This window comes from Strix aluco, chromosome 5 (assembly GCF_031877795.1).
Source record: "Strix aluco isolate bStrAlu1 chromosome 5, bStrAlu1.hap1, whole genome shotgun sequence".
Classification (NCBI taxonomy): domain Eukaryota; kingdom Metazoa; phylum Chordata; class Aves; order Strigiformes; family Strigidae; genus Strix; species Strix aluco.
The window spans coordinates 46,426,219-46,450,832 of NC_133935.1; the positions used below are offsets into that span (position 1 = coordinate 46,426,219).

General features: G+C 38.9%; 1 protein-coding gene across 9 annotated transcripts in view; it reads left to right on the forward strand.

The window, feature by feature from the left end:
- Positions 1-24,614, forward strand: part of KCNC2 (potassium voltage-gated channel subfamily C member 2) — a 105,851-nt gene that overhangs the window by 77,151 nt on the left and 4,086 nt on the right. For 4 of the 9 annotated variants that reach the window (XM_074827219.1, XM_074827222.1, XM_074827223.1 and 1 more), the window contains exons 3-4: positions 18,296-19,226; positions 21,547-21,714. In XM_074827219.1, the coding sequence (XP_074683320.1) occupies positions 18,296-19,226; positions 21,547-21,714 (1,099 nt within the window). Of the gene's footprint in view, positions 1-18,295; positions 19,227-21,546; positions 21,715-23,788; positions 24,301-24,614 lie in introns of those variants that run through there. The other 5 variants (XM_074827224.1, XM_074827227.1, XM_074827228.1 and 2 more) reach the window with 2 other exon arrangements.

Here is a 24,614-nt window from a genome sequence, read left to right on the forward strand (position 1 = left end):
GTTTCATGAAATTTTGGGGGTTTGAAGTCTGTTGCATAGCCCTTTGGAAGGCAAGGAAAGGTGGACTCCACCTCAGTTGAAGGCTGTAGTTTGGGGCGTGCATTGACTCCTCAGAGACTTTAACATGGTCTTTCAACTCCCCTGTGAGCATCTTAACCCCCAGCTACTGGCTGTTTTGGTGGGAAACCTTTTTTGTGGGAGGGAGACAGGGGAGAGCAGAAATTAAATCTCTCCTGGAGAGACTGGAACTCCCAATGAAAATTTCATGATCAGTTTTTCTGTGAATAACTTCATCTTTTCACCTCTTGGATTGCATTATTTTAGAAATTAAAGTAGCAGCATGCAAATGATGTGCTAGAACTAAGGGAGTTGACCAGACATTGTGATTTTTTAAACTGGAACATTTCCAGAGGTTGTATAACACCTCTTTATGTCCTCCCACCCAAAAATATATTGAGATGTATGGGAGGAAGAAGTTTGACAGTTGTCAGCATTCTTGGAAGATCCACTGCCACAGAAAGTTTCAAAAGACATAAGTGCCATATTCATATATTAAGACTATCTTGGATAAACAGGGTAACATATCAGTGTCCACATTCAGCATAAAGGATGATATTATTAGAAATGTGTTATTCATATGCAAGTGTGTAGGTTTGGAGGGCATCTGTCCTATGGCCTGAGACACGAGCTTTGGCTCCACACAGGACCCTTTCATTTGTCAGTGAAAGACCATGCATGCCATGCACCATGCCGTCCTTCCAAATGCTCTCTCAGTAATGTGTGAATGTGCTGAAGTTGCCAACGGCTGTTATCGATGCTGCTTTTGTGTACTGCTGTATGTGGTACCAGCGCAGAAATAGTGCCCTGGCATTGAGGGCTCAACTTCACATGAATAAAGCAGGTGCAAGTGGGCATATTTGGATCAAGAGAAGAAAACAAAGCACAACACACTTATCCAAACATCCTAACTTATAACTGGATGTCATTCACTGGATAGGAATTTTTTGTGTCATCAAGCAATGACAGAGAAATGAGAAGGCTGAAGGTCTGGGAAGCAACCAGACTTCCTGCGACATGTGGGAGACAGGTTATTCCTATCTGAATTCCAGTGATTTTCATCTTCGTTGTCTATGAGGAAGCTAGAAATAGTCATTTCTTTGGCACTGGGACATCTGGAGCAGCGTTGTGGCCTGAGAGCTGCCTGCCTTTGCCATGGTAAGATGGAATTGAGCTCAGGACCAGGAAGTACTAGAGGCACCTGGGATCCAAAATCCCAGCCCACGCAGTACAGATGGTATCACAGATTATCCTGGAGTACTTGAGCTGGTTGGAAGAAAAATATTCTGTACAGGTGAGTTTATTATTAATTTAAATTTAGAAAGTAACATCTCTTTTCATTGTTTTCCTCTGGAGAAGAGGGGGACTGGATTTGCAGACAGTAGTCACTACTGCTGTTGTGAAATAAGATGACTGTAGCTTCTTGCAATGCTAAAAATCCCCTTTGTAGTAACATTCTTTCATTTGTTGAGTGGACATGCTGCTCTCAACCCTGGTACCTCGTGTGAGTCCTGTATCACGCTCATCTGACACCAGTCACTCCCTGTCTTTCCCTAGGGACTAAACTAATAGTTACACTGAAAGACATGCACCAGAGGTGCCTGTTATACAACTGCAGGTCAAACATGATGATGTGTAAGCAATTTGTATTTGAACTGGAAATAGCATATATTATAAACGTATTTATAAACATAGCATACATGGTAAACCCTGTCATGAATGCTAGTTTTTTGAGCTGTTCATGTGTCGAGGGCACGGGAAATACCTGGCTGGCTGGGATAACATTTCATAGAATCATAGAATCATTCAGGTTGGAAAAGACCCCTGGGATCATCGAGTCCAACCATCAGCCCTACTCTACAAAGTTCTCCCCTACACCATATCCCCCAACATCTCATCTAAACGACCCTTAAACACATCCAGGGATGGTGACTCCACCACCTCCCTTGGCAGCCTATTCCACTGTCTGACCACTCTTTCTGTGAAAAATTTTTTCCTAATATCCAGTCTGAACCTCCCCTGTTGCAGTTTAAAGCCATTCCCTCTTGTTCTGTCACTAATCACCTGTGAGAAGAGACCAGCACCAACCTCTCTACAGTGTCCTTTCAGGTAGCTGTAGAGAGTGATGAGGTCTCCCCTCAGCCTTCTCTTCCTCAAACTAAACAGTCCCAGCTCCTTCAATCGCTCCTCATAGGATTTGTTCTCCAGGCCCTTCACCAGCTTCGTTGCCCTCCTCTGCACTCACTCCAGCACCTCAATATGTCTCTTGTATTAAGGTGCCCAAAACTGGACACCACTGGACACACTGGTGAGGTGTGGCCTCACCAGTGCAGAGTACAGGGGGACTATCACCTCCCTACTTCTGCTGGTCACGCTATTTCTAATACAAGCCAGGATGCCCTTGGCTTTCTTGGCCACCTGGGCACACTGCTGGCTCATATTCAGCTGCTTGTCAATTAGAACCCCCAGATCCTTCTCTTCCAGACAGCTCTCCAGCCACACCTCCCCAAGCCTGTAGCCATGCAGGGGGTTGTGGCCCACGTGCAGGACCTGGCACTTGGCCTTGTTGAAGCTCATCCCGTTGACGTTGGCCCATCGATCCAATCTATCCAAGTCTCTATTTGTATTATATATATCTATCTATTTGTATTATAGCATATCCTTTGCTAAAGGAAGAAACAGCCTTGTATTCCTAAAATGGAGCAGAAAAATGACCTCTCTCTGCCATGTGCTGCAAACCAGAAAGAACCCTCTTGTGCATTTAAGTTTGCTTCTGTTTCCTCGAGTCTTCCAGGTCTGTCACATACAGTCTTTTAATGAGTCTCTGCTCTTGCTTGGCGAAGTAATCCTGCACACTGCAAGGGATAACTGTGTATTAGACTATTTCAGTGAGCAGCATCTTTCCTAGTATCTTCAGTCCAAAAACCACACCCCGCCAAAAAACCCCACCCCACCAACCCCTATTTGAATAAAGGTTGATGTTTTAATGCAGTTACTATAATTCTGAACATCTTAAGGGACAGAGAGTCTTAATGGTTAAGAATCTTTTGTGAGTAACAGTGTTTTTGTTAGGAATTAGAAGGCTGTAAAGTTGCCACAGTTGCCACTAACATCCTGCTAATTTTTGGGTTTTGTTTCCAGTTTCCCCAAGAGTTACCAGGACAAATTTCATTAGACACCAGGGAAATGGGCTTTCATTCAAATCCTGAAGAATCAAACCATCTGGAAAATTCGTGATGAAATTACTTATCTTCATATTCTACATCTCGAATTACAGCATGGTAAGAGAAGAGTGAGTAGGTGAATGATGAAAAACAGCTGAAGAAACAAGGTGAAAATGAAGGCTGAGCCTGCCACTAGACTTCACTGCTTGTATGCTGTTAAATAAAGTTGTTTTTCTTGGCATGCATCATTTTGTCAAGATGTTGTATGATTGTCAGTGATATGTAAACAAAAAGAATTTATTACCCTTCAAATCAGGACTTCAAAGCCCTAAATAAAAACCACAGAGTTCCCCAAAGCCCAGTTTGCTACTTCATAAACACCACCAGTGACCGACCTCTGCTGGTATGTCACATGCATATTTCAGCAGCAGCAACTTTTGTAATTCCGTGTACAAGTAACCTGCTCCTTATTTAAGAGAAGTATGCAGGCAGATGTAACCAGTCTTGAAAGGAATATGCCAACAGTAAATATCCCATGTAGACCTTAAACTGGAAATGGAAACTGCAAAATGTGCCTATGTGCAGCATTGCATGCCACTCCTTTTGCAGGTTGCTCACTAGAGACTGAATGTATAGTCTGCCTGGTAGTGGCAGCAGTGGCAGTTCATTCCTCCAGAGTTCCCACGCTGTGTGTAATGAGCAGCAAGATTTCAAGTGATGTCAAAGACCCCCTTTACTGTGTGATTGCCTGACTCTGGTCTTCACCACAGAAACTCTCTCTAGAGAATTGTGCTTCCTTAATGCAAAGTTTCCACTTCATGCTTCAAACTTTGCCTTTCACTGCTGTGAGGATCACTGTAAAGATACCAGTCCAAACTATATCCAGTGCAGAGTTATTTTCCTTCAGATAGCCCAGAATCCTCATTGCACAGAGAAAGAACTGCCTGAGCCAACTCAATGGTATGTTGACTCTGATGCATAAATGATAAGTATTGATATTGCTAGCTGCTTTACTGCAGATGGATTTTAGTCATCCAGGACATCCAAATGTTTATACTAAGTTTATATTTCTTCCCACACCCCTTTGTGTGGAGAATTTAATCAAAAAGATCCTGGAATGGGCCCACTGTATATATTCTACTGTTGATTTTTGATAAGTAAGCTTTTCATGTAAGTTAAAAAACAAATAAATGGGGTTTAGAATCACAAGGAAAAGGATAAAGATATATTTTTTCTGACTAACTGTTATACCTCTGAAAGAGACAAGAGTTGTCATAAAAAGCAAAAATGCAGCAGACAGACAGTAGCTTTCCCCGGCAAGTTGGAAAGGCTGCTTCTGAAGCCTGCTGGTTTGGGAATAAATGCGCTTGTCCATCTCAGCACCTGGTTCTGAAGAAATATATGCTATGGTGAATTGACAGATTTGACCCAGGAATTCATTCCTCAGTTCTCCTGAGGTCACAGGGCAAGTCCCGTATGGTTTCCCTCTGCTGCTGGCAAGCTTCCTCTAATCAGTAACAAGCTCTTGAATAAAGAAATCTTCAGCAGGATGATGGTCTGTGCACAACATCACTGGTATTTGTCATTGTGCTAATTAGTCCAGCCCTCAGCGTAAGGATTAGTGTCAGTCCCTAGGGCAAACTGGTGATAAAGCTCTAAGAGAATGTTTAAGCTAAATAATGTTGGCAATGCAGATGCTATTAAATAATAGGAATAAATTTGAAATGGTGCTGTATGCGACTTCAATGCTAATGCTTGCAATGGCAATAGCTTAGAACATAATCTATGTATTAAATAAATGTGTAAATTGGATTTGGATATATTCATGGGGACAGAGGGCTGGAAGAGCCTCTTGGGTCTTTGAGTCCAATTCTCTGTTATCACAGGCCCAGTGTCATATAATCCCTCTCATAAACTTGTGTAATCTTTTTCATATGCTTAAACATGCTTCTTCCAGGATTTAGAGGAGGGACTTGAACTATCTTTCATCTCAGTTCAAGTGTCTGCTTTGAACAGGGCAGAAATGAAATCTGAATGTCACAGTTGTCTCAGTATCCTAATAACTGTTGTACTGGTGGCTTTTCTCTTTCTTATGTTCCCTTTCTCAGTTCAATTGAACTGTTACCTCTGCATCCCTGGAGACAGGGGTTAATGGAATTTAATGTATTAAAAACTTCAAGTAAGCTACATATAGTTTTTTACCTATCTTTATGAAAACCTTCAACAGATTCTGGGCACCTGCTTGACCAATGCAATTTTTTTGCACCATAGAGCCAAAATATAGTTCTGAAAAAAAATATATATGTATGTATGAACTAGTGCTGTCTGTGGTGATGTGCTCAGTTCCTGAGAGTCCGGATAGGCCTAGCTGACTACTGTTGCAATGAATAATTCACTGTCTCTAAATTTAGCTTTGATAGCTTTGATTGTGTTGTGAGCTTGGAACATACTCACGTACATCATGCACAGGAGCTTTAACAGCCTTACCCTTTCCCCTCTCATAAAAATGCCCTTCTGACCTCAAATTCTTCTCCCAGTGCATCACTCTTTCAGCTGTACCAGAGTTTTAGGGTGCACAGTTCATCAATTTAGGTATCTCAAAGATTTTTGTGTTTAAATCTTAATGACTTTTCAGAGGGTCCTGTGAGTTCATGGAGGAATTCCAAGGACCCTGTCTTGTCTGACCTAGGAAAAGGTTAAAGCTGAGATACTGTTTTTATTTTATAGACTATCTAGTGATTTAACTATAGAAAGGCATAAATCTTCCTCTGAAGAGAAACTGTTTTAATTTTATTAGATGGTAGATTTGTTTAATTAAGGTCAGTATTTATCCTGTGTTCCCACCCTTCCACTTTCCTGGCATCTAGCTGATCTGGAGGAGGAAGCCTTCAGCCTCAAAGTGAGGCCAGGTTTGGAGGAAGAAATAATATCTTTCATTAGACCAGTAATTTGGTTGGAAAAAGCAGATGAGTTTGCAGGCATGTGTGGCCTTCAGATTCAAATAAGAAGTCACAGAAACCACACAGAGAATACTGGCATGAAAATCCTGGTGAGATTGTGAATGGAAGCAGAAAAGATACCTGAGAGTAGACCAGGAGACCATGGCATGGTATCAGCACTGGAGCAGAAGGAAGATGAGGTTGCTTTTGGAGATGGGAAACAGGAAGATGGTTGTGATTTAGGTCAGAGAAGAAGGACTTGAACATCCTCCAGAAATGTGGAAGGAAGTAGAAAGCTACAGAGTTGGAGACTAGGAGGAAAATAGGGTTGTCTGAACAAACAGCCTGGGACAAAGAGCCAGGGTAGCATGTAGAGTTGTTTTGCTGATTAGGGATACCAATTAAACTCAGACACCAGAGTGAAAAGAGCAGGCGTATTTTACTAGAAATAACTAAATAATGTAACAGAGTAATCCAGAAAACATGCAGTATGAAAAGACAGAATAGTGCACTTAAACAAATAGGAAAATACAGGGTAATGCATCAAATCATTACTACCTGAGAGAGAGCATAGTGATTAAGAAAGATACATCACCACTTGCATACGTTACCATCATCCAGATCCGCAGTCGCTGGGGAGCCCCGGTTACAGCGAGGATTTGGAGAGCCTGTCCCGGCAAGTGGGAAATCCTACGCGGTGCGTCCACCCGTAGGTGAGGCATCCAAAGTCGCTGTGAGCGGGTCCAGCCTTATATACTAAAAATCAGCAAGCCAGAATAACTGGCACCTTTGTTTTCAGTGGAACATCTGGTTTCACTCTCTCATTAGATTCCCCCAGAGTCTGGCCAGGGCTCAAGGAAGAAGCTAAGGGAGTTTCCCTGCTTATCTAATTTATTTATGTTCTTTATAGAACAAGGCCACACATCTGGTCCCAAGGCCGGACAGCTGGATTCATGGCTTTGTTAACTTGCCTCTACGCAAAGAATAAGAAAGATACACTCAGGATAGACATGTTTTCATTACATTCATCATCAGTAATGAGTATATGATATCTAAGCTACATCTTTCATTAATGAGCATACATATTTTGCTAATGACTACATCCTAAGTTAGCAGCTTTGGCTCAGGGCCTGTTGTTCAGGCTTCAATACTTCAAAATTTTAGCACTTTTTACATCAGCATAGGTGATTTGTTATAACCTAGTACGATACCTACTAGCACAATGGTTACCAGTTATAAAATATACAGGATTCATCTATAGGTCAACTCTGGCTTGGGCCTATTGTTCAAGCCTTAGCACTTCAGGAGTGAAGACTGAGGCTAGAGGAGGACCCTGCAAGAGTGGGGGGAGCATTGGGTCTGGAGAGAGAGCTGCATATGAAAATAAGGATGATTGGAGATACAGGACATGGATATACAAATAAAGTAAGTACAAGTTGCTCAGAAGAAGAAAGGATGGAAGTCTGGGCTCCAACTGTAAACTTGAGGAGTAGAGCTGGGGGGAGAAAGGGAGTGAAGGACAGGGAAGAGACAATACTGGGGTGGGGGCAAACTGGAAAGGAGCAAGGTATGGACACATGGGGAAAAAAATCTGTACTCCCTAGAGATTTTACATGTCAGAACCAGGGAGCTTGAGACTGCCAAGTCTTGTCACTGTGCACTCTACCATGAGTCAGTTAAACTACTCCTGTTGTTGGACTACCCTGCTAGTGCCAATGTCAGATGAGTTCTGTCTGCTGGATTGTAACAGTGGCTGTTTCCATAAGAAACCATAGGATGAAGTTTCTGGGTTGATCATTTGCTTTTATTAAATCTAGATTACTCCACAAAACCTGCTGCATTGGAAGCTCATCATGAAGACTACCATACCAAGCAACTAAGATTTAGGCAATGCCTTAGTCTAGCCTATTCATTATGGTTTTGCTTTCCTGTAACTAATTTGTAATCTTGAAACAGGGGTACCAGTTGATACCAACTGTATTGTATTACTGTGGTGTAGGTATGAAAAATTAAATCAATGCTGCTTTATTAGTATAAGAAAGAAAGAACTTCCAGTCAAAAGAGACCTGGTAATCAGCTGTTTGAAGGCTCTGCATACACTCTTGAGTATCATGGAATTGGCTCCATCCCTTCAGTTTTTAAGAAGTAGTTTGGCAATTTCTATTCCAGCACTTGCAGTAGAAGTCTTATTATGTTGTACAGGAAAGACACAGGCCTGGAAAAGTTGTAAATAATTCCGGTATGTTTTGATTAGATTTGGGATGGCAAAAAAATGGTTATATGGTTTGGTTATAAGACTTCTCTGGTGAAAGCTAAGATGGGCTCTATTACAAATCTTAATGGATGTCAAGCCTCAAAATCTTAAAGTTTTCTAAATTCACCCAAGTGTAATCTTAAATTAGGCCATCAGACTTGTTTTGAGTGAGAGAAAAAGTAGACATAAATGAGCCTGAGTGCTTAAGTGAGACAGAGATGATAGGGCTGAAAATGTTTCTGTAATTTTAATGGACGTGAGATTTATGTACTAGGCAAACCACATTATAATAGAATTTTCATGAATTTGTCTTCTTAAGAATTCTCTTTTTTCTCCATTTGTCTGCATGGGTGTGAAAGTCTATTAATAATAAATAGTATTATATTGAAGATTCTTTTTCCAGTTTTTACCCATTGAGCCAAATGAAACCTTTTCATGATAAATCAAATGCAGAAAGAAAAATACTGTATGCGTAGTATTTCAAATTGCCAGGTCCCAGAGCTTAATCTCTGCTGTAATGGTGTGAACAGTGGGTAGTCTAGGGAAGGGAAACAAAGCATGCAGAGAGGCTAATCCGACTCAGCATGTAAATACAGGATTGGCTGAAATGGATCCTTCAAAATCTGCCTTCTTCATCCCTTCAGAGAATTTTAGCTTCTTTTTGAAAGATGCTCTTTTAGTAGTAAGAAGCCTCCGAATGTCTGGTATCAGACCCAGAATATGGACTGAGAATTCCCTTTTATCTCACCTTTGTCTTGACTCCAGGAAGAACATCCATTGCATTTCTGCAGCGGCTAGAAATATTTTGCCTGTTTGAATGCATAGATTTATAGCAATGTTTAATGAATGAGTGGCAGTGGTTTGTTTATCAGGCCGCATAACCATGCAGACCTTTCCAATAAAGCAAGGTCAAAGTGAGCCTTGCTATTGCCTTTTAAAAAAATAATTGCTATAATTTAAATACCAAGTCTAGTTAAAAAAATCAGCACAGCTGGCTGTAAAACCTAAAACATTGCTGTGATAGTCACAGTTCAGAAAGATCATAAGTGAAACAAGCTTGATAAATTCAAGTGGATGGGAAAAGGAAGCTTCTGGAGGCTGCATAATTGCTTTTCAAGCAGTTCTGCTGAGTCTTCAGGAGGAAAAATCAGGCAGTGGGATGTATCTTGTGTGCCGGTATGACATGTTTGACTTAGTGGCTCAATAGGACAACAAAGTCAGATGATTTGGATTTGCCTAGTGGGAAATGGCCCTGGCCATTTAGGAAATTGGTAATTTTCTTGGATGTGAGACAACCAGGGATGGAGTACAAGGGAATGTACTGTGAAGCAGGTCAGTCCTGTCCTGGGGACTCCCACTGCCTGAGGTGTGGCCCCACCACTGAAATGCATTGTCACATCTTCTTTCCAGTTGCTCAGCAGAGACAAAGTTTTCCATGCTCAGCAACAGAACATGTGTTTATATCAGGGCAGGTTTGTAAATCAGTTTTGAATCCTTTGGGAAGATATATGTCACTTAAATGCAATTAAAATACAGCATAATTTGCAATTCTGGTTTTCTTAATGATCTGCTTTAAAATGTGGATATGCCTAAGATACGTTGAGTCAGATATGTATCTGGGTCAAACCGGTGTCAGACTGCTGATTTACCTGACAGCTGAATTAAAGTGACTTGATTGTGGACCTGGATTTCTGAATATGAAAAGAAGCATTCATAACCTTTTTATTTGTGCTCCAGCTGGTAATGAAAGACAGCTGCTTTGTAAAACTATAACAAATGGGAAAAGAATGAGCAAGCAAGAGAACATTTGTGTTCCCACTACTATGTACAGATGGTAGCCAGTCTGAGCTGTAAATACTCCTGCACTGTAAATCTATGCATAGCCTATTACTTATAGGCTGTTCTTAAACAATATATCAATAAAAGTGTATTGATATATAGATTTTTTTCATTCAGATATGACAATGCATAGAATTGTAGAAGCAGAATGTTAATCATTAACTTGAATGCCAAATAATGTTAGCAGGAGAGGGTACAAATGATGAGAAACTGTACTGGGGATTTTAAAAGAGTAGACTTATCTTTCACAGGATGAAAACAAAAATATTGGCAAGAACTCTACCAACTGTGGCTTGATGTTGGTTGAGAAATTATAATGGCCAGAGTTTCCCAATTAGGCTGGGCTGTTAAATCTTTATGTAGACATTTAAAAACCAGTTTAATGATGACATTCCACCTTATCCCCAGAAGGAGGATGATTTACAGATTTTTAGAGACATCAAATTGGTCTTAGTGCCTGATAGTGCATGTGTCATATTTTTGTTTTCCCTTGAAGATACATTTAAAATTCTGTGTATGTATCCATTCCTTAATCTTTGGAGAGTTTTAATGTGAGAGATTATGATTTATGAGTGATGAAACAAACTGGTAGTATATTTGCCTTGAGTTTATATTTTAAATGCCAGCAGTTTGGTTAGTAGCTGCTGATGGTATTTGATTTCTCACACAGTATACCCAGATGCAATGCACTGAAAATGCATCACACCATAAAAACATATGTAACTTTTCCTTTTTTTTTTCATGAAATTATAATTTTCCAAGGGGAGATTATAGCTAAGGAAGAATAGCTACTTTGAGAAATAGAGTCATGAAGATACTGATGATCTGTTTGGTGAGATATTTGGGTTTGTGTAAAATGAATGTTAATATTTAAATTTCACCCCACAGAACATTAAACCATACAGAGAGGTACGGTCATCTCAATAACTCATTCTGAAATCACATTATGATTTTATAGTCTCCTGATAGCCAGATGAAATTAAACATAGAGATAAAATCTATCGTGTTAAAATCAGAAATGAGGACAGACTATCAAATCTAAACTCAGAGACAACTCCCTTTAAAGCTGGAAGTGGTATCTAATTCTGTGGTTTCATTTCAGTGTTAGTTGCTACTCATTAGAGTAAAGCATGCCAGGTACTTTACAAATGCAGTTTCTTTTTCTGCCTAAGTAACATCCATAGTAGAGTCATATTTTCATTGAACACCCAAATGCCTCAAATTTATTGGAATTTTTTGGGGATTTTTTTTTTAAGACTTTGGTTTTGTTTGACTAAGGAGCTATAAAACTAGATTAAAAAAACAGCATCGCAAGTTAGTTAAGTCTGATTGGAAGCAGTACGTGACATTGGGGTTTTGTTCCTTCTTTGATTGGGTCTCACTCCTACTGAACTGGGGGGATTCCACAAAATAATTAGGGGTTTGAATTCCTGGAAGAATAAAAAAGGCTTGTGCAGAATATTACAGGACAAATATGTGGAAGATTTACGGGAACAAAGACTTTTCTTTCCTGAACCTTGAGAGAAAAAAAAAAATCAATATCATATTATAATGTATATGATGGGAATGTTTGATTTTGCTATAGCCACTTATAACTGTCTTATTCTAAGAAATAGTGTTGATCAATGAGTCGCAGAGTACATATGAAGAAAAATTGTAAAATACAGTTTTGTAATGAATATATCTGACTAATATCTGACTAAATTTTTGTAGTCAAAATACATAGATTGGTTTACTTGTGGTCAGAGGATAGTAAGAGGAAGACACTGAATCAGTTCCTTTTTCAATTAATTTGTATCATATTCTGAACTATGAAAAGATGAGGCTTAGACTAGCAGATGTGAATAGACATCACTGGAAATAATTTTTAAATCTCCAAAGTATGGAAATTTAATTTTGATTTTTCAAAATGAGTATGATATTAAAATAAATATTGCTTTCCTTTTAAGTATTTTGTTATCCAACAGAAAAGTTACTCTGTTTTGAGGGTTCTGTTTAGCATGAATGATCTGGTGGAAAAGCAAAGAAATCATGACTGTGGAAACTCCTCCACTCTTATTTTGGTCAGGAAAAGTTAAGGTGTTCAGTAAACTCGTTTTAAATGAAAGCAGGATTTTGGTTTCAATTGTGAGCAAACCATCAAAGCAGGTTTCTTCAAGTAATAAATCACAATCTCTTTTCTGTGACAGTCTCCCTATAGTTGTATTTTTAGTCTACTAAGTGTGGAGGGGAGGATTATTGTTTTTTTTTAAATTGTTTTAAATTCCAGCAACATGCATGTATCAAGTCTCATAATGTGCCTGTGAAGATATGTATTTAAAACAACACTGTCATCTTTTTTATTTAAAGGCAATTCTGTACCTGCATTAGAGTATATTAAATGTTGTATTTCCAAGGGCTTATTAAATATTGAGTAGTTTTCTTTTTCTGTAGTCAAGTGTGTCAAGGGCAAGACTTCTAAGTCCTGGAACAAAACTCCAATGAACTAACTGAACCTTAAAAGCTGCTATTGAATACTCGTGTTAGAAAGTATACATTACACAGTGAGGGGAGTTGAAGGAGGAGGTGTTGAGATCCAACCCCAGAACAAGTTGTATCCAGACAGGATACAAACTCTTTCTGGGAAAATACCGAAATATTGTGAGTGATTTTATTCAAAACTTAACTATGAAACAAGAAGTAAGGGTGACCATGACAACCAACAATTAACCGTGCATTAACCTCTTCACTGACTATGACCTGTCCATCTTGGAATACTAAATAATGTGTAGAAATAGACTCTTTTAAGTGTATGGGATGGACTGACAAAGTGTATCTTGAATATGGAGTAGTATGAGCCAGATTTTATGAATATGAATAACACTTGCGTGTGAGGATCAATTTCTAGCTCTGTTGCTGTTTTATTTGGGCTGTGTGTAAGCTGATAAACCTTAGAATGACTGAAGTCAGACCCTGTCTCCATCACAAGGCAATGACAAATTGTACAAGTCCTATGTCTGGGTTTGCACTGAAAAAGAAACTTGGACAGGTGGGTTAGATGTCAGCCACAGCATCCTCTGACCAGGTGCCTTTTCCTGCTGTGAAATCCAGACATGGCCTACGAGACTGTTGTCAGGTCATTTGCAGCCACAATTTTTAAAATGACCTTAATTTCTTCAAGGCACTTTAGGAGCTATGTGCAAGGTAAAACATAACACTGGATGTTCCCATGTTCCCCATGGGACACTGAATTCAAAATAGGAATCATAAAGTTTTCTACTTCCAACAAGTTTTCTGCAGGCATTTGACACTCACTTTAGATTTATGTACTTCATTAAAAAATCAAGTTGTAAATGATTAATCCACTTATTGTGAACATTAGTAGGACTCAGCAACAGAGCTTGGCTGCTGATCCCATCAACTAGAGAAGCTGGGAGCTGGAATCTGTACCAACATTGTCTGAAATGTGATGCTGACACGCATGAATAAAATTGGGTGCACACTGCCTTCAAAATGTGAGCAGAGGGAATCAGCAACCTAACTGAGAGCCTTAACTACTTAAGGAGGAACTTTTTGCATGCTGTTTATTACATAATGAACATTTTTGTAACTTTTAACTTTTCTGGCATAAATGGACGAAACATTTTATTAATTAAATATATATTAATTTCAATTTTAAAAAGGATGGTTGGGTGGCCATGGAGTGTCTGTACAACCATTCTCTCACTTAGAAAAGTGTTGTCCCTCAGGGGAAAAAAAGAAAGCCTAAATGAAGAAAGACAATTTAATCTCATTCATTGAAACAAACAAGAAACAACTATTTTTTTAAAACTTTAAAGAAATGAGAAAATGATCCTGATTATTTGGAACAGATTTGAAAATTCTTCTTATTTTTTTTCCAAAAGGTTTCAAGCCATGTGCTTGAGCCACAATCTTTGGTTTAAAAAAGGGGGTTGATGAAGCCATTTTGCTGTATACCAAGGCTGAATTTGTCTTGCAACTACTCAAAACCTAAGTTTTCAGAACTTCTCACAGTGAAAAATTGCTGATGATTCCAACAAAAAATTGTCTCTTGCTGTGACCTTTCTGAAATTATGATCAGGCTAACTCCTTTTAGATTTGTGTGCTTCATAAAAAATCCAACCAAGAGTTGTGTGTGGTACCCCAGTTATTGTGGACATTAGCAGGACTGAGGACTAGAACTTGGTTGGTCCCATCCACCAGAATCTGGGAGTTTGGATCTGTATTGACTTTGTCTGAAATGTGGTGCTTGCCCACATGAACAAAAATGGATGTGTTTTTAGAGACTCATTACCTTCAAAATGAGAGAAGGTGGAATTAGGATGAAGCAGAAGTAAAGCATAAAGTGAGGATAGCACATGACTTAATTTCATTTCTATCATTACAACTGTTCTTGAAAAACATGCCAGTCTTTTCTACATATTGCCTAGTATTATGTAATGTAAAACTAAGGAAATATCTTTGTTAATGTAAATTGCTAAGCATTTTTCTTTGACTGATAAAATGTTCCTTCTTGCATTAGCCATTGTATTTTCTTCTTGCATGTTCTCTGAACCTTCTGAATATTACAGTAACATCGTAGGTGTTCTTGTGTATGAGGTTTCATCGTGCCAGGTGCTGTGCCAGCTCTGTCCAGAATGTCCAGATCCAAGAATTTTACAGTTTAAAACAAAATGCAACAAGAGATAAAAGGAATAAGTGTCTTTGCTCAAAATCAGTGATGTATATGCTATTGTGTGCGTGGAGAAATGTGTACATCTCGTTGTTTTACATTGTTTTACATTGCTATGAATGGAAATTGCAGGATTATTAAGAAATCTGTCACCACAGATTCTTTTTTCTAACCTCTGAAAGATGATTGCCTTTAGGATAATAGGGTAGGATACTCAGCAGATTTTGTAAATGACTGAATGTCTTTTGCCTTTAGGGATAATAAAGGGCCACTGAATGTAGGTGCACAGTTAAAAATTTTTATTTCCTTTGCCAACTGCCAAGTGCACTGTGGCCTTTCCGTGTCAATGTTGAGTGAAACAGTAATAAATAGCTTGTCAGGCAGTTCAACCTGTAGTTAATCCCTTGGTCTTTGGCATTTTTTTAGAAAGGATCTGATCCAGAATGGATTGTCTTTCTGAAATACTGCCCAGAAACAGGTGCTAATTATTTACATACTATTAGATTCAGTGCACTGTTGAATGCACAATTAATTCTTATTATATCTGAGTTGTTGGTGAATTTTAATTTGGCTAAATTGAATGTAAATTTCTGTTCTTTTCAGACAAAAAATATTCATAGTTGTCTGAAATCACCAAAGTGTTGCTGTTAAAGAGGTTGCCTGATGTTTATCTGTTAGAAGTTCCCACCCAGATGGCAAACTACAGTGCTGATTTAGCTTCAGTGATCCTCAATGTCCACAGATTTGTTTGCTTTTTCCCTCCTTCACTGTGTAGAAGGATGCTGGAGAATACTCTAGGAGCCTCCCAAGGGTCATTCTTAGCCCACTGGTGGCTTAGAGTCTGATAAATTCTCTATCCATGTTATGGAGAGGTTTTGCAAAGATCTGCTGAGGTTAATTCACTTAGGTTATATAAATCTGGTTGTATTTGCTGATTCTAGTTGTCTCACACAAGATTGAGGCTTTTTTGTGTATGTTGGTGTCAGGTGCCAGGAATAAATAAGCTATGAAAGTGCAGCAATTCTGTAGTTAAGGCAAAGGCAGAAAAGCCTGATTAGTAAAAATCAGCCAGACAGTGCAAGATTGTTTGCTTAGCTCGTGACTAGAAATTCAGACTGGATGATAAGTGTTCAGTTCGTTCCCTGAGTCAGTCCTTTCTGAAAGATAACAGATTTAGAGCGTTTGTTATTGAGAAGCTTGGTGTAATAACTTTGTTTCATTGACTGTGGAAAGGAAGCCATAAACAAGCTGCAAATCTCTGATATAGGTAGATATATGGGGTTTTTTGGTAGATAGATATATCTTGTGAGTTTGAATATAATAAATTTGCCAGGCCTACATTGCAAATTTAAACTTGTTTCTCAGAATAAAAGCAATTATTTCTACTGGTTGTAGAGACAACATTCTGTTGTCTAATTAATGTTCCGTGTTAGAAAAATGCAACCATTCAGTATTGTACCAGCCCAAATGAACTCCTGTGGCACATAATACTAAATCTGACTGCTAAATACTAAATTCGGTGATTGATACCCAAAGGACACAAAATCAGTTTTGCCACAATGCTGCAGACTGGATTAAAGTGACATAACAGAGGCATTCTTGCTTCTTGCTCTCTCATAACTAGATATTTTCAATGAGATTCAGGATTTTGGTGTGGTAACATACTAGCGTCCTGCTGCCCCATTTTCTCTTGGCTGTACCACTGGAACCCAGAGTGTAAACTGCCATTTCCAGTAGGGTGGTAGTAGAGAATATGATTTGATATACTTGCTGCACTTCTTTAAGGTACTCAGTTTCAGGTTGGGAATTAACAGATTAGGAGTGATACCCTGAGTGATGTGTAAGTCGTATTAAGGGAAACATAAAATACATTAGTTTTGTTTACTAAAATAAATAATATTAAAAAGGATGAAGAGCCTGCTTCAAGCTAAGAGATCCCTATCATATATTTTTGTTTTACTAGCAAGTAACAGTTTAAAATTATAAAAATCCAAAGACAAAAGAGTTAGTAATTTGCTGCCATTTTGAAAGAAATGTGTTTCTTTCTTGGTATTAGACAATGGTAAAGGTAAAATTTCAAGCTGCTAGATATGTGAGGAAGCACATAGGCACTAGATATTTTCAAAAACCTGTTTGGGCATCTTTTTGTCTCTTTGGGCCCATAACACCTTAGAAAATCTTCAAGTCTTCAGAGAGTTTTTTTCCCACGATAATACTGGCTATAAAATATCTACTAAGCTGAAAATCCAGAATAACAAACACATAGCATGTTATAAATCCTGACTCAGGGAGGGATTTAAACGCGCCATCTATTCATGTACCACACCATTGCTGTTGGAGTGCAGTGATGTATTGTCACTTAAAAAAAGTTAACCATTGTAGTTAAAGGAACAACTGCCCTTGAAACACCTTTTAATTTGGCACATTTTACTGGGTATAAGAAAGTTTATTTCCTCCTCCAGCTGTTTGGTTCAATGTTAATTTTTATGAAATCCTGTCCTGGACGTTCTCTTTTCTTCAATGCTTGACTGTGATGACTGAGTTGAAGATCAGGCAGCAGATGTTTTTTAAGTGCTTAACAATCCTCTGTGAGTGCTGTCTCCAGATTATTTAACTGTATTTATCAATTCATGTGCCTTTAATAGAACTGAATTTGTATTTCCTTATCTGTTCAGGTTGTCCTGGATTTGTAACTTTGATATCAGGATTGTGGATCCTAACACACTGGCAAAGCTCTGCCACTGCAGTGGGAAAGGTTCTGCTAGCTTTACTCTTAGTCTTGCCTAAGAGTATGAGTGATGGATGATTGCAAACATAACAGGCTGTGCAGCCAACTCTACCTGTAACACGGAGGGCATTTTCTATCAGTAAATATGCTGTGTTTGTGAATCATTGAAAATCCAAAGGAAACACAGTGTTTGGATCTGTTCCTGGGACCCTCTGAGGTGCCCTTCAGGCCAGGTGTGAATTCCTGAACCATAATCTCAAGACCGTTAGGGTCAGCCCCATTTTCCACTATGTGAGGGGTGGACAGCCTTCATCTTGCTGAGATTGGTGTATATGGGGGCTGTTTGTAAGGTACCTTGACAATTGAATGGAATTCAGATTAAAGAATTTGTTGCCACTTTCTGAATGAGTTGCAGCCTATCACGGTATCCATCACTAAGACTTTTCTGACTCCAGGACTTCTGGCCTATGTGTGAGAGCTGTTTGCAGCTCTCCTCTGGCCTAGATTAAAAGTTCTATGCATACGAATTTCTGAATAATTTGCGGATGAACCAGTAAAAGATTTATAATGATCCTGATATTGTTAGTATTAATGTGAAGAGCTATGTTGTTCTGATGTCTCTTTTCCCTCTTTTTGTTTCAGTTCATTGCATTTGCCTCTTTATTCTTCATCCTAGTTTCAATCACAACCTTTTGCCTGGAAACGCATGAGGCTTTCAATACTATTATAAACAAAACTGAGCAGGTCATCAATGGGACAGAAACTGTGCTACAGTATGAAATTGAGACAGATCCTGCCCTGACATATGTGGAAGGAGTCTGTGTGGTATGGTTTACATTTGAATTTTTAGTACGTGTTGTTTTTTCCCCCAACAAACTTGAATTCATCAAAAACCTCTTGAATATCATTGACTTTGTGGCCATCCTGCCCTTTTACCTAGAAGTGGGCCTGAGCGGGCTCTCCTCCAAAGCTGCTAAGGACGTGCTTGGCTTCCTCAGGGTGGTAAGGTTCGTGAGGATCCTGCGAATCTTCAAGCTCACCCGGCACTTTGTGGGCCTCAGGGTGCTGGGCCACACTCTGCGAGCCAGCACCAACGAATTTTTGCTGCTGATAATATTCCTGGCACTCGGTGTTTTGATATTTGCCACCATGATCTACTACGCAGAGCGGGTGGGAGCCCAGCCTAATGACCCATCAGCGAGTGAGCACACGCAGTTCAAAAATATCCCTATCGGCTTCTGGTGGGCTGTAGTCACCATGACCACCCTGGGATATGGGGATATGTATCCACGGACTTGGTCGGGCATGCTGGTGGGAGCCCTGTGTGCTCTGGCGGGGGTGCTCACCATAGCCATGCCTGTGCCTGTGATAGTTAACAATTTTGGGATGTACTACTCCCTGGCCATGGCAAAACAGAAACTGCCGAGGAAGCGGAAGAAGCACATCCCTCCTGCTCCTCAAGCCAGCTCGCCCACCTTCTGCAAGACAGACTTGAACATGGCCTGCAATAGCACACAGGGTGACATCTGCCTGGGCAAGGACAACCAGCTGATGGAGCACAACAGATCATCAGGTAGGACCCCACTGGAAATGCATGTCCTCTGAAAACACTTTATAGACCAGTATGTTTGGTAGGGGTCAGAAAGCAGCCAGTCTTTCTGCCAGGAGAAGACATAGCTCCCACCCTTCTCCCCTCCAGTGTTTGCGTGTGTCAGTCTCATAGAGGACAAAATAGGTATAGCAATGTTCCCAAACCTCTATGTAGCTGGTCTATACAGTTTTGCTTGCTCTGTTGAGAATGCTTTCCTGCTGATGATATCAACCTTTTCTTTTGCCTGTTGTTTGTTGCGTCATATGGATGTTTCTTGTTTTTCTGCATGACTGTGACTATTTGAGCAGCCACCGTGTCCCACCCTGTTGGACTCCATGGTGTTTTGCCTCAGTGTCTGTCTCTTGTGTCAGCTTTGCCTGTGCCACATCGTGGCCTGCTAAGCAAGATCTTACAAAGAAGCAGTCATTTAAAAGGAGCAGGTGCTTTACATCAAAAGCCCAGCACTCAAAGGAAATAAGAAGAAATTCTCTTTCTAGCTTTCTTTCCATTTGGCATTCTGCTTCCCTGGCTAGAAGAACCTCCTTTGTCTGTGTTAGATGAGATTGCATGATATTTACTATTAATTGAATGATAATAGCATAGCTAATGTAAAGTTTGTCAAGAAAAATGAAAATGACACCCCCTAGCAACATCATCATTATTAGTGTTGATTTTTATGATTTATCTTACCTTATTTGTTAGAGTTGATGGGTAAGGAGTATTTTGTGCTAATTGCTGTGAAAATGCATATCAAATGTTAGCCTCTGCCCCTCCAAGCCACTGTCCCATATTCCATACCTCTTTAAATTAATCTCTCAGTTTATCTCTCAGTATAATTAAAACAAATCTTTTAGTAGCAAGGATTTTTATGTTTGTTTCTTGAATGTACTTACTCTTAAGCCAAGCACAATTTGGTTATAAAGCTCACATACCAGTCATTATACTCCTATTGGAAATCTGCGAAAGAATAATAAGAGCAAAACCACCCCTGACTACTGTCATTCAGTAACTGAAATTTATTTTTAAAAAGAAGAGTCTGGAAAATTGGTCTCTGAAAGATATCCGTCGTTGGTCTGTTGCTCTGTTACTGAGTAACATTTATGTTCAAAGAGGCTTGGTTTCAGTCTCTGAGTGAGTGTTCACGAAGTTAACACAGCTTTTTGAACATCCTAAATGTATTTAAGAGGATGGAAACCCTTGAAAGGACTCACACTGAGGGTGGAATATAGTTAGTTTCACAGTGCTTTGACTGATACCCGCTTTCAGACAACATCTTTAAAGTGTTAATGATAACAGCTTTTTCATGCCATCAGGTCCTACTAAAGGTATTCTGGAATAGAGGAGGCTCAGTGTGATCAGAGCAAAGAGACACTTTTCTGTGTCTGTAGCTTTATTTGCAAGGTGTTATAATCCTTGAAGTTAGAGAGAAAGCAGATATGCAAAAAGCAGCCATTTTAAAGTGTTAACTTTCTCTTCAGTAGTGCCACCGCTCACGTCGTGCACTGTAGCTTTATTTCTGGTCGAGAATGCTATTAGCATCACTAGGAATTCTGTGCAAAACTTCAAGGCTGAATATAGACCTTTGCCTTACCAGTTCAGAAAAACATGTGCTCAGGTTTAAATGCAAAGGTAAAGCTGAAGTCAATAATATGCCATTACCTGTTATGTGCTGTACTGAGCAGAGATTTTTTTCTTGAAGTGTGGCATGAATCTGAAATAGTAGACAAAGACAGCATTTAATGTTGGGTACTTATGATGACAAGCACTCCAAGTGTGATAAATATAGAAATGAAAGCTAAGTGTGTTATTAAACAGGTTTTAGTGCCAAATGTTGAAAATTTAACCCTCCTGGTGGAGGGGTTGTCTTTAAAATATGCTAAACAACATATTCTAAGCAAAATTACTAACATGACCTCTTGTTTAGCAAAAAAGATAGCCAAAATAATAAATACTTGTTTGAAACATCCAATGCTGACTGTACTCCGAAAAGTTACAGTCCATAATAGGCAACTAACTGAGCCTTGATTTGATTATTTCTTATTTCATGTTAGTTTAGTATAACTTTATATAAGGTTTAAAAGAAGAACAGGAAAATCAAAAGATAATTTGTTCTTGAATACAAAATATACTTTTTGCCATTTTGTACTGATTAATGGTAAATTACAATCTTGTTTTCTTCTAATGATTTACCTTATAACTATTTTTTGAGTGATGGGAATATCCAGCATTCAGCATAAGCTCTTTGTGATGTCTCATTTCCTCATTCATTATTGTCTGTAAATGGGCATGGTGCTTTAACCAGTGTTATCAGGTGAAGACAGTGCAGGAAGTGAGCAGCCACTCTCACCTGGTGAAAGGCTCCCTCCCATCAGACGCTCTAGTACAAGAGACAAAAACAGAAGAGGGGGAACATGTTTCCTACTGACAACAGGTGATTACACGTGTGCTACTGATGGAGGGATCAGGAAAGGTATGGACTTCTTTCATTAGATCATAAAAGGTTACTCAGCAATGTGCTTGTGAAAAGCAATCTTAGAGTAAAATGATGTGCACAATGCTCTTAGAGGAAAGACTGTACTCACAATGTATCTTTTTTTCTTTACTCCTAGTCATTCTTTTCCTGCTTTCCTTTTAGAAACACTCATCTTCTTTAGTCTTCATAAAATGTGCTTGATGTTGGACCCTCATTTCACTTGTGTCTTCATTTGTCTGTTATCTTTAATGGAAAAGCCTGCAATTCAGACCTTGCTCATTCAACCACTCATCACTCAATACCATTTGTCGTTCTAAAAGACAAATGAATTATTTAATAACTTTGGTCTGTACTTAATAACTCAGTAAAAATTACAGATGAATAAATTGCACTTAAAGGTTGAAATATCAAAAGTAAGCCACATTTTTGCCCTGGACACAACAAACCATATGTTATTTAGATTTCTTTCAAAGAAAAGTTTGAGTTCATAATGCCACAAAATGTTTCCTCTTTGTAATACACCACTGATGCTAAAAGGTGACTGTCTACCCCAAACAGAATTCAACCACAGTAAACAATGTTTGATCTTGCAAAGTGCTAAAAATGGCTTTCTAGTTATTCAGCCTCTTCAAATCTGATTACTCACTGTTCAGTAGGATTGGGTTCCCCAGGCAGAGTTTGCAAAACCTTCTGTCTTTATATGTGTCACCCATGTGACTGATGGTGTGGCTACCCCATCAGGCCACAGCTGGCTGTGGCTGCAAACTTAACCTCAGGGCATAGCCCCAAAATCAGCAGTGCCAGTGGCAGTCTTGACATTTCCTTAGATAAAAATTGCTTTGGTTTCTTGGCAAATTGCATCATTCCAACAGGTCTCCCGTTCCTGAGTGTTGATATGCAGTTGTTCACGTCAGAGTTCATCTGCAGTAGCCATGTGGCACTGGACAAATGTTTTTGGCTGAGATTTTTCTGGCTTTTTTAAAAAATACCCTTGCTTTATGTACAGCAAACAGCTCTCCCTGCCAGCCGTAGACCCTAGATGAATTGTCTTAGGTTATTTTGCAAGTACTCTTTTTACATTTCAAAAGCATGAGCTCAGTAGGTTAAACCTGTGCAGATACACAACTAGAGTTCGATATGTATGGTATTCTAAAGAGTATGATTGTCTCTATGCTCCTGTGTTTTACATATTCCTACATATGATGTCTAGATTAAATGGGGCTTCATTGCAAACATGTTTTTGCACAGATTTAGGATGCTTTCCACTGAGCATATATCTCACACTGTCTTCTCAACAACTAGGATTATTTAATGGTAAGAGTCCAATCTTTGAGGAGGTCAGGAACACCTGAATAAGGCAGATTGCCATGGCATTTTGCAAGATAAGGTTCTTGGCTTCTTTTAGGAATGTTAGTATAAGCATTTCAGTGCTGTTCACTTGGCAGTGACCACAATTAGAACAGATCAGAAATAATAAAAGAAATTACCACCGTCAGTTACTAAAGACATATTTCTGTAATAATAAAACGTATTTTACCCTGGGACCATGTGAACATTTTCATTTCAAAATCTAGATTCAAGAGAAAATTCTTTCATAGTTTTTACTAGAAAAAAAGGGGCTTGAGTTCAGAACTGACAGTTTCTCAATGAGAAACACTCGTTGACTGGCTCTGATGATAACCTTAGCCTAGGCTGAAATGTTTTAGCCACTGGATTTTAAGCTTATTTTATACAGAGTAGGGAAATTAGCTCATAAGCAGAAAACATCTTCAAGTAGTATCCATATGATTTTGAATACTTGAATTTAATTCACACATCAAGTCTACTACTTTTTTATTTTATTTTTTCACTTTGTTTTGGTATATCCTTGTTTTTTTGGTTCCTTGGTTGGTTCTTAGTAGTGTTCAATCCTCATTTATTATGAGCTTTTTTGCATTAACACCTTATCTCCGTCTCTGAGATGATACTGATTCAGAGCTGATCCAAACCCAACTAAAATACCTAGAAAGTACTGATTTTGGATTATGCCTCTATCTCTATTCATCTTGTGTATCTGGTTTTCATTTTTTAGGAGTTCCTGTTTTCTTTATCATCTTTACCATCTTCGTCTGTCCGTTCTTTGCTTTTATCATTAGAAAAGTAGCAGGATAAACATTTTAAAAGAATACTTTCCTAGTTTCTGTGTAAAAAAGCTACCTGATTATTTTGGGGTTTTTTTGGTAAGCTTTATGTTTACAAGGGAGGTTAAATACATGCACCATCATTGTGCTTCCCCTCGATTCCCCTTTCAAACATGATTCTTTCTAATCTGCGTAAATACTGATAGACACTCAGACTGGAGGCTGGTTTTGAAATGTATCAGAAGTCTGTGAAGCATCACAGTCTAGCCTGCCCTTGCAATCTGGAGATAACATTGCACAGTATTTTAACAGACATGTTACACATTTGCGTTAAGTAGTTTTACAGTATGCAATTCTCAGTAGGTAAGAAATATGTTAATTGTCATTAGGGGAGAACCTAAGATATGATTTTTCCTGGAGATGCCAACAACTGTCTAGCTGTCTGTTATCTGGACATTTGGAAGTTGAGCCAGTGACTATTTCAATAAAAAGTCTGGTGATGTCCCATATAATGTTTAGCTGCATTGTCATCGACATTTTATAGTTTCTGTGGGAAAAGTCTCAGTATTTCACTGTAAACAATTCATATCTGAATGATATAAACCTGATATAAACCTGACAAATGCTTAGATGCATACTTGTCTTCAAGGAAATAGGTAGTGCCATTGAAACCAATGGGACTTCTCATGCTTGCAGTGAAGCATGTATCCATGTACTTGAGGAGCAAGGTCCTGTCCAGCTTCACCTTCATTGTGTTTCCTTGCTGATATCTCTCTC